This window comes from Ictalurus punctatus, chromosome 22 (assembly GCF_001660625.3).
Source record: "Ictalurus punctatus breed USDA103 chromosome 22, Coco_2.0, whole genome shotgun sequence".
Classification (NCBI taxonomy): domain Eukaryota; kingdom Metazoa; phylum Chordata; class Actinopteri; order Siluriformes; family Ictaluridae; genus Ictalurus; species Ictalurus punctatus.
Genome location: NC_030437.2, coordinates 2,702,230 through 2,718,247, shown reverse-complemented (window position 1 = coordinate 2,718,247; position 16,018 = coordinate 2,702,230). Strand labels below are relative to the sequence as shown.

The following is a 16,018-nucleotide window of genomic DNA, read 5'->3' as shown; positions in this document are numbered from 1 at the left end:
CCGTCATGAATCTGGCACCTAAACTAGCAGTTAAACAGAAACCAGACTTAAGATTGATGTGAAACGACACTGTGAATAATTCAACACGTTTCACGCCGTGATTCACAGTTCCGCGTTAATACACAGCACGGTAGGTACACGGTTCCAGTAAAGTCAGTCGGGTCCAAACATCTGAATCATCTATTACAATTCTTTAACGTCAAAACATTTACAGCATTTTAATTATTATCTGAATGTCATCTGAAAGTCAGTTCGACCTTCTTGCTGCCTGTGTGGTGGTGTCCCACGCACCCCCACACACAAACACGTTTCTAAGCAACAAACAGGAAGTGCTGGGGGACTGTTTAATGAGACGTACATCTGCAGCGCTGCAATGGTTTACCTTCTTTTTCTCCCACTAATAACACACTTCCATTTAACTCTGACTCACACAGAAAGCCAACATTTCTTCAGACGGCTTCGGCCAAGCTTTGTGTAAAACAGTATCCAGGCTACGAGCTACTGAATAAACAAAATGAGTCTCTCTCTATCTCTCTCTCTCTCTCCCTCCCTCTCCCCCTCTCCCTCTCTCTCTCTCTCCCCCTCTCTCTCTCTCTCTCTCTCTCTCTCTCTCTCTCTCTCTCTCTCTCTCTGTGTGTTCCCCTTTCCTTTGTTCAGCGTCTGTATCACTTCCTCTATCGCACTCCAACCAGTTCGAGCTGGAACTGAAGGAGTGGCATTTCATCAACTAGACACACACACACACACAGAAAAACTTCAAAGTCATCCAAACTAACCTCAGAGAAAGCCAGGAAACAGGTTGGAGTGATATGACACGCTGAGTGTATCAGTCTACCACATTTATCCAGTCCAGCTCTAAAAAGGTTTCCTTAAAGAAACAACTGTTAGTTTATTTTAGTGTTTTAGTGTTCCATTAGCATGTAAGTGTGTGTGTGTGTGTGTGTGTGTGTGTGTGTGTGTGTGTGTGTGAGTGTACCACTGCGCTATGGGTTCATAAACCCATATGCAGTGATTAAAAACCTTGGAAATTACGCAGCTGTTAATGAATTCTCTGAAATGAAGAGATGCGCAGTGCATAAAAATAAAAACAAACATAGCATCCTTTACTCAAAAAGATCACACTTCGATATACTGCAATATATATACACACACACACACACCGTTCACTTTATTAGGAACGCCTGCCCATGTATGAAATTCCGCAGACGGAAAGAGTCATTCGTAGCCTTCCTGAACAAGTGACTGGATCATTAAACGTGTGTACAGTACAGGCGTTCCTATTAAAGTGGGGCGGTGAGTGTATATTCTGTACAGTTTTTTGAATAGATTTTTGTTTAATGACCATTAATGAGTCTCTTGCACGTCATTTCCTCACACTTCGAGAGGTGTGTGGAGACTTTTGGGTGCAAGTAAGAGAAAAAGAAAGTGACTAAGAGGAAAAATGGACAGAGAAAGTGATCAGTAGAGGAGGAGGAGGAGGAGGAGGAGAGGAACTAGAGCTTGTTTGACAGGGCGAGAGAGAGTGAGAGAGAGAGAACACTGCAGGTCATTCCACCTGATGAATATTTATGAGAGGTAAATCAGGTAAATTTCTGTCTCTGCCCGGCTCAGGCTGGATCCACACGTGGCATTCAGGATGTCAGATGTCAGATGACGTACTCCAAACTGCCCGTAGCCGGTTCGCGCCAGCCGAGCCACTGACTAACAGAGAAATAAGCTTAGTGGCTATCTGTTAATCCTCCTCCTTCCCTCGCTGCCTCTTACTCCAAACCCAGCCCTAAACCTGAGCACACCTCAACACTCAACACTACATGCTATCCAAACCGCTAGCTCTCCACCTGACCCTAGCAGGAAGTCCCGAGATGATGAGTTCATAAGCACAGGCGCTGTTATCATTTAATGAAGCTTTTATCTACACAGTGAGTGGTCCTGAGTGATGAACCGGTTAGCGCCGGGAAGAGTCCTGCTTGCTGAGAGAAACCAGATCCTGTTTAGTTAGCGTTTATCTCAACAAGGCAGATAGGCGTGACTGTGTGAGGCACTGAAATGAATCCCGACGACTAAAAAACTAATCACACACCTACACAGGCTCGACGTGTCCCTCTTTTCGTCAATCTAGAAATGGTTACTGATGTGTTTCTGAGTTAAGCGAGAGCTAGCTGACGTTAATATCGATCCTACCACGATTCCAAAACATCCGATTGGTCAGAAGGTGTTGATTTCATTTCAGACACTGAGTTCATATTAATCTGTTGAATGTTTAATTAACATTTACGGAAGGAGTCTCCAGTGCCAGTGCTTTGTACAGTACCAGCATGCTGCATGGTTTTTCTTTGCTTAATCCCAAGTCGCTCAAGTCGTTGCTATAGAAACGCCGGCACGTTGATATAAAACTAACTGCACTACTGTCCGGGCACGCGCGTAATAAACATATAAATCGACACCTTGTTACTCGTCAGGATCCAGAACGCAGTAGAGCTGTGGTTTAAAATTTAAGCACATAAGTTTAAAAAGCTGCCTCGATTGCAAATCCGTCTAAGCGCGTCAGCCGTGGGGGGAAGGATGACATCAGTGCATTAGCGGTGGTGGTGATGTCATCCAGGGCAAGTTTCACTGTGTCAGACTCACTGATGCAGAACGCGTGGGTGTGTGTCGAGATCAAGATCCGAGTGCTGAGTAAGACTTTTCCGCCAGAGCCATGCACGTCAGGGAGGCGTCGTTGCCAGATGTTGACGCAGATGTGTCAGATATATTACGTTCTTATGTTTGATGTAAGATGGAGATGTGTAATGCCTGATATTACAGGGGGTGTCCCTTAAAGGGTTCATTAATAATCGTTCGTTCATAATTCTTTGCACACTGGGATTATATAATATAAAGGTTCTATGTGGAACTCTTTCTCAAAGGGTTGCTGCATAGAAGTCCACTTTTTTTTTTCTTCTAATTTACTGTATTATAGCACGCATGACTAATCACCTTGATAGACCTTAACCTCCTTATATTCCACTATTACAATTGTGCATAAACCTAATTCACATGGCGTGCGAAATTATACATTTTATTTTATTTTATTTTTTTGTTTTGGTAAAAATTTAGTTGCTTACTAAATAAATAAATGTGCACGCGTGTCTCTAGGAAGCAATTTAATTAGAAGGGTTTTTTAAAGGGTCATTATTAATTAAGTAGCCTATTATTAAGGGCTCTTGGCTTACTAAAAGAAAAAAAGAGTGTATAATATGACTTTTTTGGGTGGCCCCCCACCTCTATTTGTTTACTATTTACTGTATTACACTGTAGCATAAGTGTCGAATCACTGGAGCAGACCTTCGACCTACAGCAAGCTCAAATGCAAACAAACACGATGGAACTCCATAGAAGTGCATTAGAAACATCACAACAATGACTTTTTTTTTCTTTTTTAAAAAATGCTAATAATTTATTGTGGAAATTACAAATTGTGTGCAAATGCATGACCAAAAAGTTATCACAGCATTGTAATATATATCTTTTAAAAAGCAGGTGCATCAACACAGGAGCTTGTAAGTGCTCATGGAGTCCACTAAGTCTTTGTAAAGTTCATAAGAAGTTTGATCATGTGTTCCTCTGGGATGTGCATTGCAGCTGAGCTTCATCTCAGAGCTGCTGCTTGTCTGTGTGCTTCACCACACCACTGGCACTTCACCCCGGTTAACCGTCCATTTGTGCCGTTTCTGGACCCTTTGGCTTGCCACACGCTGCCCTGTGAGGCTTTCCCCGCCGGCACGTGAGCGTCTCTGTCTTTCTCTGGCGCCTGGACGTTGTCCCTGAGCATCTGCGCGCAGTGTCGACTCGGAGTCGGTTCACACCGCTCGTCCCCCGAGCTGCTGTCACTCGTCTGTCTGCGACTCTTCTCGACCGGAGCCGCGTGAAGTGAGTCCTCAGCGCAGCTTCAGCAGGCCGCGGAGTGCGCGCGCGATCTGCAGGAACTTGTCCTTCTTGCGCTGCTTGAGCGCCATCAGGGCGCGCGCGGTCTCGTCCGGGTCATTGGCGCACGAGAAGATGCTCCGCACGCGCTCCTCGGCCTTCGCGTCGCCGGCTTTGCGGAAGAGCCGCGCGAGCGCATCCTCGCTCACGTGCTCGAAGATGTTGGGGGCCGCGCGCTTGCGGCGCGCCGTGTCGAAGCGGTTTGCGCGCGCAGACGGACAAACCCGGCAGCTGTCTGATCTCGTGTAGGTCGCCATCTCTGCAGTGTTTCCCCGTGTGTCTTCGGAGCTTTGTGAAAGACGGGTTTTCTGTGTGTTCTCGCCAGTTCTCGCGAGATTTGTTCGATTTGCTCAGTGTGCTCGCTTCGAGGCTGAGTGAAGCGCAGACTGCAGCACTCGCGCTACTTATACCCGGCTCGCGGAAACCACGCCTCCTGCTCCGCGAGGAGAATCTTAAAAAAGAAAGAAAGAAAGAAAGAAAGAAAGAAAGAAAGCATAATAATAAATAAATGCATGAATACAAATAAATAAAAAACAAAAGAAAATCAAATGCATACATAAATAAAATAAATACCAGTAAAAAAAAAAATGAATGACCCTAAAAATATATTAAAACAATTCATATAAAAATAGATTTAAAATCCTTTATGAATACACACAGATCCAAGGGTCAACTATAAAGACTATTGAAACTATTAAAGCGCTGTCTGCCCTCTTCCACATAGATGAGCCTACAGATGATTGGCTGGTGTCGCTGTGATGGACAGTGGAGTGATCTAATAAACAGACACTCAAAGTTTAGTGCTTTTATAACAATAATAAAAATTGGAAATATTTCATGGATGGACATTTTAAATATTTAATACATTTACAATTTACAAGTCTTTAATTAACTGTAATGCTTCCGTCAATAACAAATCTATTATTATTATTATTATTATTATTATTATTATTATTGTTGTTGTTGATCCAACCATGGCCCATTTGAAGCTTTCTGGCAGAGGCAGTCAGGTTTTCATTTAATATCTGTTGATATTTGATGGAGTCCATGATGCCATGTATCCTAACAAAATGTCCAGGTCCTCTGGCAGAAAAACAGCCCCAAAACATTAAAGATCCACCTCCATATTTAACCGTGGGCATGAGGAACTTTTCCATATGGCTACCTCTCTGTGTGTCAAAACCACCTCTGGTGTTTATTACCAAAAAGCTCTATTTTGGTTTCATCTGACCATAGAACCCGATCCCATTTGAAGTTCCAGTAGTGTCTGCACACCGAAGACGCTCGAGTTTGTATTTATAACTTTCTGACCCCAAGACACAAGCTGTGATCCTTGGAGATCTTTTGGCCACTCAAACCGTCCTCTTCAGTTTGTAGAGACGATATAGACACATGACCAATTCCTGGTTGATTCATAACATTTCCAGTTGACTGGAACTTCTTAATTATTGCCCTGATGGTGGAAATGGGCATTTTCAATGCTTGTGCTATTTTCTTATAGCCACGCCCCATTTTGTGAAGCTCAACAACCTTTTGCCGCACATCATAGCTGTATTCCTTGCTCTTACCCATTGTTATGAATGTCTAAGGGAAATTTGACCTATGTGTTACCTCATATGTATACCCCTGTGAAACAGGAGGTCATGGTTAAACAATTTCCTGTTCCTAGTAATGGGAATATACTTCAAATATATTTTTCTCATATGAATTCATAGGGGTGCCAATAATTGTTGCGCACACACATATTTAACCAAGTGTTGTTTGCGATTGCTTGATATCCATGAGAGCAGAGAATTTTTTGAACAAAAGATATTTTCCTACAAATAAGTATATAATTTTTTTTTTGTCATTAAAAAATGTAACTTAGTGAAAGGTCAGGCTGAATGTTATACTGAAAATAACAGAAATGTTCTCCCACGAGGGTGTGCTATAAATATCGCCCACAAGTTAATCTGAAACGGAAAACAGCTGTTTAGAATAATTGCTCGGATCCTGCCTGTATGCGTCTATAATAAACAGGTTTTTCTGAACATAAGGGTGCGGGTGGCTCCTTTACAGCGAGCCCGTGAACATGAACAGCGCTTGTTGTTGGCGTTCTCAGCAGCTCATACCCTGGGGTTTGCCGTGGATAATAGTTTCTGTTTTAAAATGTTTTTTTTTTTTCACCCCCTCCTCATGTCCTGTTTCAGCAACCACAATCTAAACATCTGAATCCAGAGTGAGAAAAACAGCATTAGTCAGATGAGAGAAATTCCCGACCCGTGTATGTGCCACTCGGCTGCAGGGGCAGACGACAGGGGGGAAAAAAGTGCCACTGTTGCAAGAATCTGGAATGCATGGCACTTGGGCATCCATTGTCTGACGAAAGAAACAAAAAAAAAATTCCAATCTGTATGGAATTGTATTGTTTAACTTTTCTATCTGTCCTAAATTCCTTCGTTCCCCGTCGTCCCCCAGCAGCCGGAAGGAAGTGTTGGCGCTCGCCTTGTGAAGCCCAGCCAAACTGTCTTCTATTAATCAAAACAATGGGAGCCACTAAATTTAACCGGGGTCAAGGGTCACGTCAGCGCGGAGACATCGAGCGCTTCATACAGTCTGACCTTAAAACACGAGACAAATGAAGCCAAGACAAGAACAGCTGTAACTCGTGCTTTTTTTCAAGACTGTTTGGAACCTATATTAGGAACAAAGACAAACGCAAAAATGACAACGCTGACGCTCAAGTTTTTCTCAGCGTACTGTACGCTGATCATTTGCTGCTGAAATGTATGCAAATGCGCTGCTGAATTCTGGATTCTGATTGGTCAGCGTGATCTCTTTGCATTGCTTGGTTGAACTTAACATGTTGTATAGAGCAAGATCCTACTACTAAAACACCCTGAAGGTAACATCGGACTCGTGGTAACATTTCCTGAAAGGAGTCTCCTGTGTGAGCACTTTGCAATACACGCCTTTGTGATTTCTCGGTAATATGACAAATTTCTTTGTTTTTTTTTGTCTTATAAAATTCAAAAGAAAATCTGCTGAGGGAATGTTTATAGTAGGTGCTATAATATAGTTATATTTAATAAAGGGATGGGAAAAAAAAAATACATGAACAATTGTTAGTGTTGGCAAATTGCTGTGTTTTAAAAAAGAATAAACCTCTCCAGGATGTGCATTTCTTGGAAAATAATCAACTTTGAAGTTGTAAGTCCACGTCATCACACCACCATGACGTTGATGATTTTCCTGTCACGGCGTGTTTTCCCTCCTTGCTTATCGCAGTTCTCTTAAGGATGTGTTTTAAGTGCTTGTGTGAGGAAAGCGCATCACTAAATGAACCTGACTCACCGTGTCTACGTCGTACATCACAGCCTGAGGTGTTTGAGCTTGACGCTAATCCCATTCGCGTCATCCGTTTAATCTGGTTAAACGCTTCAGCCGTTGGAGTTGCTGTTCTTTTAACTTCTGACTCTATGACTTCATGTCTCTTGCACCATATGTACAGAGGAGTCGCTCTGGTTTTCAGCCTTCATTCCTCCAGATGTTTCGACAGTTAATGTCCCCAGAATAGCATCGACCACATCACGCTGTAGTGAGTGAGACAACGATCTGGTTGTACCCTCTACACACACGACTTGCTCGGCAAATTGGTTTCTGATGGTCGGCGGGATCAGATGATCCGCTGCGGTGGAGGATATGATGTTACACGGTGTCCAAACCCCCGAACAGAATAACTTAGTGATGTTATTCAATAGAATTGCTGCAATCATGACAGTTTATGATAAAAGAGTCCTTGGGACTTCATGAAGGATTACACTAAATTGAGTTAAAGCGTCTCAGTGTCCGTGTAAATAAAACAAATTGAAGTTTTGCTAAGAAAGAATTCCAAGAATCATGGCTGTTATTGCAGTCTATGAGAAAAGGAGAGAGAGAGAGAGAGAGAGAGACAGAGAGAGAGAGAGAGAGTGCCTGAAACGCTCTCTCTTTCTTCATATGAACAAGACGCCCATTGTACTGTTATGGAAGAAACCAGAAGGAGCAAGGCCCTCAGTCCTGAGGACTTTGTCTTGTCTGCACCTTTACAGTTACACCTTAACTATCACACTGGAGATTCCTTCCCTAAACATTTTCCAGAAAATCTCACCATATCAACAATTACACACTTTATTATTATTTTTTAAATTATTATTATTATTTTTTAACCTGTTTAAGCATTGTCCCTGTTTACATTGTTGCTATAGAAACGTAGCCTATTAGAAACAGTGCATTTAATCATTTTTGCTGAAAGAGAGTTTGGGTTAAAACCCTCCACGGTCACGTTCTCCTCATAACAACGCTTTAGGTTATTATTACAGAAACGTCCCGCCGAAGCAAATCAGAGACTCGCCGCTTACAGGATGGACTAAGATGGCTGCCAGCATGATGCTGTTCTTGGAGCAAACTCGAACCCTACAGAAATCACACAGAGAGAAGAGAATATGGAGACTCCCTTATTTTGAAGTCTTGCTATTAAGAAGAAATGGAAGCAGTCCATTTGTGACCGTATCGTCCCCTAAATCCGACGAGTTGACGATAATGTGGTTAGTATGACACGCATGACATCCTTGGACTTTGTGCATGTATAAAGATATCTAGCCTATTACTACAATATCCTCAGACCTATATGATAAAATATGGGACTTCAGCAACATAATATGAGAAACCTTTGGCCTGGCAATTTCCACTTGTGATGATTCATCCGAGGTGAACCTAATGGTATTGGTGCTGAACACAGTGATCGCATGCTACACACACATCCTCACTACGTACAGCGCCCTCCACTAATATTATACATCACCCTTGGTAAATATGAGCAAACAAAGCTGTGAAAAACTGTCTATTGTTTAACCATTTAATCATTTAATCATTAAAAAAAAAAAACACAAAAATACTCAGCTCTCATGGATGGCAAACAATTTCAAGCACAACACGGGTTTTTCCAAACAAAATGTTTTGGATTTTTTAAAAATATAGGTGTGCAACAATTATTGGCACCCCTAGTTTACTGGAACTCGGCAATTATTGGACGTCAAAGTTGGACAATTTCTTGTTCCTAGTCACCCAGGTGTGTGTGTGTTTCTCTGGAATTTTCTCTGGATATTGCTGTGTTATAACAGGCATAAAAAACACTCCCGAAGCTGTTATGGGAAATAAACTACTTAGGGTGGTAACAGTAACTCTGCTTCATCACTCATTACCTTTCCTATAACTGCACACCCACAAGAGTTGCATTCCAACATGATGCTTCCGGTGAGTCGCTGAGACATGTATATAAAGTATACACTCAAAATGTATATAAAGCAAGTGTGTGTTTGGGGGAGGGGTAGAGTGGTGGGTTCTGCAGTTAGAGAGAAGAATGACTCAAACTGACGAGAAGTCTATGGAATTCCAAATAACCAATCTTTGCAACCATGATAAGCAGAAAATGAATAACAGAACGTCTGTGCCTACTGTAGATTTCAGTTCCTTAAATTCTTGATTGACAGGAGTGGAACCTGATGTGCTCTTCTGCTGTTGTAGAGTAATAAGTAACATAGTAGTATGAAAGAATAGCTTACTAATTTGCATATCATTTGATGCCATTTTCTGACACCCTCTATACACTTTTCTGTAGCTCGAGACCTTTCTGAAAGGTCTGAGGCTTGACTCTAAACTCCTCGACCCTAGCAGTCCTGATTAGTTCTGAAGAAACATGGCTTGTGAAATGCCAGAATTTAAAAAAAAAAAAAACCAAACTTTTCTAAAAAAAAAAACAAGCCTTTACAAAATGTGCCAATTGGAAAAAGTGAAGCAATCCAAGCCCAAAAATAATCCCCACAGCTCGTCACTATGTGTTTGTGAGTAGATTCGAAAATGCTGGCTAAAAAGTTGTTCTTTTGCAGGAAAATATGAGGCAGCTGACCTAATTACAGCCCCATTCCAGGAGGCATAGCTGACTTGCACAACATAAGCACTTTTTAGTCAACAAAGCATCTGTAGACTCGCATGATTTAGGACTAGTCTCATTCTGGTCTCAAATCAAGGACTAAAAGGTTTAACTCTGCAAAACGTGAACTCCTAGAGATAATAAAAATGTGTTAGTGTTGGCACATTTAAGTGGCACAGGAATCTAACACTTTGCATAAACAATGTGCGGTGGATTTATGCCTCACTTCCTGTTTTGCATGCCGTGAAATGTCGATTCGTTGCGTTGCCATGGTGACACCAGTTGATAAAGCAAAGCTAAAAAAATAATCATGGATATGTTGATGTCATCCTGACCAAATTTGGTATGACCTGTTAAACAACTTAAAACATGGCACTTTTGGTGTCAGACCACCCAATTTTTAGGCTGAGCAAAAGTATAGGAACTACTTATAATAAGTACTACTTAATATTTGTAATACATTTCTCTGTAGCTTGTTTCCATAGACTTCTGAATTCATAATGCTGCTACAATCAGGAGTTACATCATCAATAAAGATTCGTGAGCCTGTTCCAGAAGCAGCCATGCATGCCCAAGCCATGACACTACCTCCACCATTCTTGACTGATAAGCTTGTATGTATTGGATCATGATCAGCAAGAGTAGACATTCAGAACTATAATGAATGTTCCAATATTTTTGATTACTTGGGGGGGATGGGTGGGTTCAACCAAAAGGTGCCATTTTCTAAGCCATCTTTTGGTCTCAAACCCAAATGTCTTCGAGGTGTAGTGAAAACAATAGAATTGGCCTTACTGTTCCAATACTTTTGGAGGGCACTGTATATAATACTTTTTTTTTTATTTGTTTGTTTTTCATATACAGCATTCATTCATTCAGCATTCATTCATTCATTCATCAGGGTAGTGGTTTGAATTAGGCTACTAGTTATAGAAATTGAGCAAACTGAACTTGTTCGAAAATATATATGCAAAAATAATAACTGCACAGGCAGGATATATACAGTATCTCACAAAAGTGAGTACACCCCTAAGTGAAAATGTCTAAATTGGGCCCAAAGTGTCAATATTTTGTGTGGCCACCATTATTTTCCAGCGCTGCCTTAACCCTCTTGGGCATGGAGTTCACCAGAGCTTCACAGGTTGCCACTGGAGTCCTCTTCCACTCCTCGTTGACGACATCACAGAGCTGGTGGATGTTAGAGACCTTGTGCTCCTCCACCTTCCATTTGAGGATGCCCCACAGATGCTCAATAGGGTTTAGGTCTGGAGACATGCTTGGCCAGTCCATCACCTTCACCCTCAGCTTCTTTAGCAAGGCAGTGGTCATCTTGGAGGTGTGTTTGGGGTCGTTATCATGCTGGAATACTGCATACGGATCATGCTCTGCTTCAGTATGTCACAGTACATGTTGGCAGTCATGGTTCCCTCAATGCTCCCCAGTGCTGGCAGCACTCATGCAGCCCCAGACCATGACACTCCCACCACCATGCTTGACTGTAGGCAAGACACACTTGTCTTTGTACTCCTCACCTGGTTGCCCCACACACGTTTGACACCATCTGAACCAAATAAGTTTATCTTGGTCTCATCAGACCACAGGACGTGGTTCCAGTATTCCATGTCCTTAGTCTGCTTGTCTTCAGCAAACTGTTTATGGGCTTTCTTGTGCATCATCTTTAGAAGAGGCTTCCTTCTGGGACAACAGCCATGCAGACCAGTTTGATGCAGTGTGCGGCGTATGGTCTGAGCACTGACAGGCCGACCCCCCCACCCATTCAACCTCTGCAGCAATGCTGGCAGCACTCATACGTCTATTTCCCAAAAACAACCTCTGGCTTTGACGCTGAGCGCGTGCACTCAGCTTCTTTGGTCGACCATGGCGAGGCCTGTTCTGAGTGGAACCTGTCCTGTTAAACCGCTGTATGGTCTTGGCCACCGTGCTGCAGCTCAGTGTCAGGGTCTTGGCAGTCTTCTTATAGCCTAGGCCATCTTTATGTAGAGCAACAATTCTTTTTTTCAGATCCTCAGAGAGTTCTTTGCCATGAGGTGCCATGTTGAACTTCCAGTGTCCAGTATGAGGGAGTGTGAGAGCGATGACACCAAATTTAACACACCTGCTCCCCATTCACACCTGAGACCTTGTAACACTAACAAGTCACATGACACCGGGGAGGGAAAATGGCTAATTGGGCCCAGTTTGGACATTTTGACTTAGGGGTGTACTCACTTTTGTTGCCAGCGGTTTAGACATTAATGGCTGTGTGTTGAGTTATATTGAGGGAACAGCAAATTTACACTGTTACACAAGCTGTACACTCACTACTTTACATTGTAGCAAAGTGTCATTTCTTCAGTGTCGTCACATGAAAAGTTTTAATCTAATATTTACACAAATGTGAGGGGTGTACTCACTTTTGTGAGATACTGTATGAGTGTATATATATATATATATATATATATATATATATATATATATATATATATATATATATATATATATATATATATATATATATTAATTTTTTTTTTTATTCTTTTCTTTTTTTTTTTTTTTTTTTATTATTCTTTTCTTTTTTTTTTCTTTTTTTTTTTTACAAAGTCTCGCACACATCTCTAATTGAGCCCAGTTATGAACTTTCAGAGGTAGAATTCACACACCATTCTTCACTGCTGATTTGTCAACCTCTGGGGTTTTCCAGTGTTTTCCATAATCACAGGTTTCATATTTAATAGCAGTTTAAGCCGCTTTAAGATGTTGATATCTGGTTCACTAAACAAATACAGATCGAGGTATTGAATTACGTCCTTACTTCCTACCTGAAATTACCAGCTGCCAAAGACCGTCTACCAGTTTGACCTATTTGACCTGGGTTTTTGGCAGCTGGATATATATATATTTAATTTTTTTAGAAGGAAGTTTCCGGTAAGAGGTGTGGTCTTTCAGGAAGCGTAGTGCCTCTGGGCACCGTTCTGCATGTTCACTGAACTCTGTGGTACTGTGTGGCACTGCTGCTTTTGAAATGGCTGTTGATGAAAACGCAGTGAAAATACCAGCACGATGCCTCATGGTTTACCGGAGCCGCTGTTTAGAAAGCGAGGATTAGGGGGATTGGTAACAGTCAGTCATGCAATGACCAAAACAAGATGCTGGGTAAACAGGAATTGCTTGTGATGTCATCCTAAAGGGGTACGACGTTTGCTTTGTTTTTGGCCACTGTCACGAATGTTGATCTTGAGAGAAAAAAACTAATCCTCTTTTCAGAGGGAGTATTACCGTCAGACAGATGGCTGGAGAGCCAACAACAACGCCGGAGTTACCGGTGTAACTGAGGACTCCTGGTCATGAGTGAGAGGTTGTATTACCATAGTGCGCACACACACACACGATCATTGTGACCAAAAAGGCCCATGTGTGTGCGGATCAGGTGGCACATTACTATGTGCCCACTCTGGGCACAGAGTTGCAGATAAACCAGTTTGAACCAGCTGCAGCAGCAAGACACTGTCTTTCGGTCATTATAACACACACACACACACACACAGACAAAAAAAAAAAAAACAATAACACGCAGTCATGAGAACGCAGAACGTTTGAGATTTTATGAGGTCATTTTATGAACCTGAATGAGCTTGAAGCAAATAAAATTGCAATGCAATTATAGAGTATGCATAATTATACTGCTGGATGCGCACACACGCACACACACACACACACACACGCACACACACACACGCACACACACACACACACACACACACAGTGTTGTGGCAATAAGATTGTAAGCTGAGTCAGCAAAGCTTAGGGAATCACTGTAGTATTACTGTCTATGTTTACCTTTACTGCTTCAGGCCAGTTGCTGTTTTGTAAACACAAAACTGCGACCTGTATACGGTTCCCTCACTTTTCAGGGTCAGGACGCCGTGTTTTCCCAGTAGCCATAGCAGTGTTCGATCGCATAGACTGCTGCGATCTGCATCTGCTCTGGACAAGACGAGCGCTGACGCTGGAGGAACCGCCGTCCTGTTTCTTCAAAATATAGTGCAGCTTATAAAATAAAATGTACAAATAAATATACGAGGTCCTAAAATGGCCGCCGCCGTAGCTACCGTACCGTCCCGAAAGTCGAGCGTGATTTATTGCTAAACAAACAATAAAGTGGATTGTCCAGTTTGCCACGTCGTCCGTTTTTTCCTGCACGTTGATGCTCATGGGTTTTGCATGCGTAACCGTAAATGCATTGTTTATCACATCATTAATACGCCGCCAATGATTTGCATTGTATTATAACTATAGAGAATGTGTTTCGAATAATTATATAGATTACGTTTTACGATATAAACCTATTTTGTAAAGGGAAGAATGTTATTGGTTTGATAAGGACAGTTTAGGAAAACTGCGTGGATTTAATATTGTCTTGTTACAGTTATTTATTCCACGGTGCTTTTTTTGGGTTCTCGATTCTGATTGGTCAGGTTTCTGACCAATGGACTCGGTCAAATACTATTGTTGTCGTTGTTGTTGTTGTTTCTATAGGAACAACGTGCAGAGGAACTTGCATAGTGGACAAACGCAATTCTTAAAAACAAATGTGTGTTTGTTTGTTTGTTTGTTTGTTTAACAAATAGTTTTCTGTATAGAGACGTTTATGCAGCGTTTATGGAAGGAGTCTCCAGTATCAGCTCTCTGTAAATGCCGGGAAGTTTTCCGACACGGGAATTCTTCAGGGTGGAGGAGTTTGACGGTTTCTCAGTTTATGTCCTTTAAGCTACAAGAAGTGTATTTTTCAGCTTTAACAGGAACTAACCTGCTTTAACAGAAAATGCCACTATAAACAGATGTTTTAAAAAAGCGGTTAGTGTTGGTAATAAGAGGAATGAACAGAAACTCCGCTTTATCACTGATCAATTTCCAATAACAGCAAGTTCTCGAGTGATTTTATTCCTTACTTATCATATGACGTTAATTTGTAACTATTAATATATATTTGGTTTAGGAGAGTGCAGTTTTTAGCTCTGGTGGAGCACAGCAGGAGACATAGCGTGACATCTGTGTTGTGTGTTTGGGGAGACACCCTGCTCTAGGTCAGTGATCTCTTCCTGCTATCCAAAGTAGATGATGTAGTTAATAGTTAGCTAACAGGAAGATCACTGCCAAATAGGCTTTTTTTTTTTCTTCATAATTTGAGTGACTGTTTCTTATAAGTAGATGCTCGTTTGATGAAAAATGGCAGGAAGTGCCATAAAGATGTCTTGCCTTTTCTAACGGTTTCCTCCCTTGTCCCAGTGCTCACCTCCCCAAGGTCTGGAAGATCTATTGTTTGGATTTCTCTCCCCACTTCCCGGACCATCATCCTCTATCACTTTCTAGAGAGACAGAGACAGAGTCTGGAGCCAGCGGTGCTATTGTGCGTCCTGGCTGGGGACCAAGGTCAGGCGTGCAACTGCCTGCCAACAGTCTTCGACGAACACAACACACATGATGAACACTCACTCGGTCTTTTAGGCCCACGATAATAGAGTATGTGATTGACTTGCCTTAGTCGTCTGTAGGGCCAATGTCAACGGACAATACGAAACCTGACACCTCTGAACTGAAGCGGCTCACTTTGTCTGCCATTGTGCACGCTGCACAAACAATGTACAATAGGGTTCTGCCTTGCAAATTTGCCTTAGGATTGAAAAACAGATGTGGCCCTAAGTCAACTGATATCAATACTGAGGTAGTAGATATACTGTTAGAATAAAATTCCTGTTTTTGTCAGTTTTATATGTACTAATGTACTCGATTAGCCTGTTGTTTCCCATTTGTCTCCCCAATTTGGTCATCAAGTAGTCCCACCCTCCTCATCGTATGACTGCCACCAGCCGTGGGCGGTGAAGTGCTTCCTCTGAGACATGTCCTGCTGCATATTTTTTCAAGCTGTTTCATCAAAGGGCAGTGTGAGGCACTTGGAGGAAAGCACATTCTGCCCTCTTACACGCATATATGAGCTCGTGGACGGCCCAGGATTGGCTATTGAGGATGGTGATAGAGTATGGCATCCCTCCAACCCTGACACAGCCAATTTTGTTCTCTTGGCTCAAAATCCTAGCCGCGAATGGC

General features: G+C 42.1%; 2 protein-coding genes across 3 annotated transcripts in view; one reads left to right on the top strand and one right to left on the bottom strand.

The window, feature by feature from the left end:
* Positions 1-16,018, top strand: part of LOC108255411 (zinc metalloproteinase-disintegrin-like crotastatin) — a 109,825-nt gene that overhangs the window by 72,630 nt on the left and 21,177 nt on the right. The gene's annotated exons all lie outside the window — the stretch shown is intronic.
* On the bottom strand, positions 3,398-4,352 carry tcima (transcriptional and immune response regulator a). The gene has a single exon (XM_017452540.3). The coding sequence runs from the start codon at positions 4,218-4,220 to the stop codon at positions 3,918-3,920; it is 303 nt and encodes a 100-aa protein (XP_017308029.1). The 5' UTR covers positions 4,221-4,352; the 3' UTR covers positions 3,398-3,917.

What these genes read in the sequence shown, in the direction of transcription:
- tcima (XM_017452540.3), bottom strand. Translation starts at nt 4,220, where the DNA reads ATGGCGACCTACACGAGATCAGACAGCTGCCGGGTTTGTCCGTCTGCG.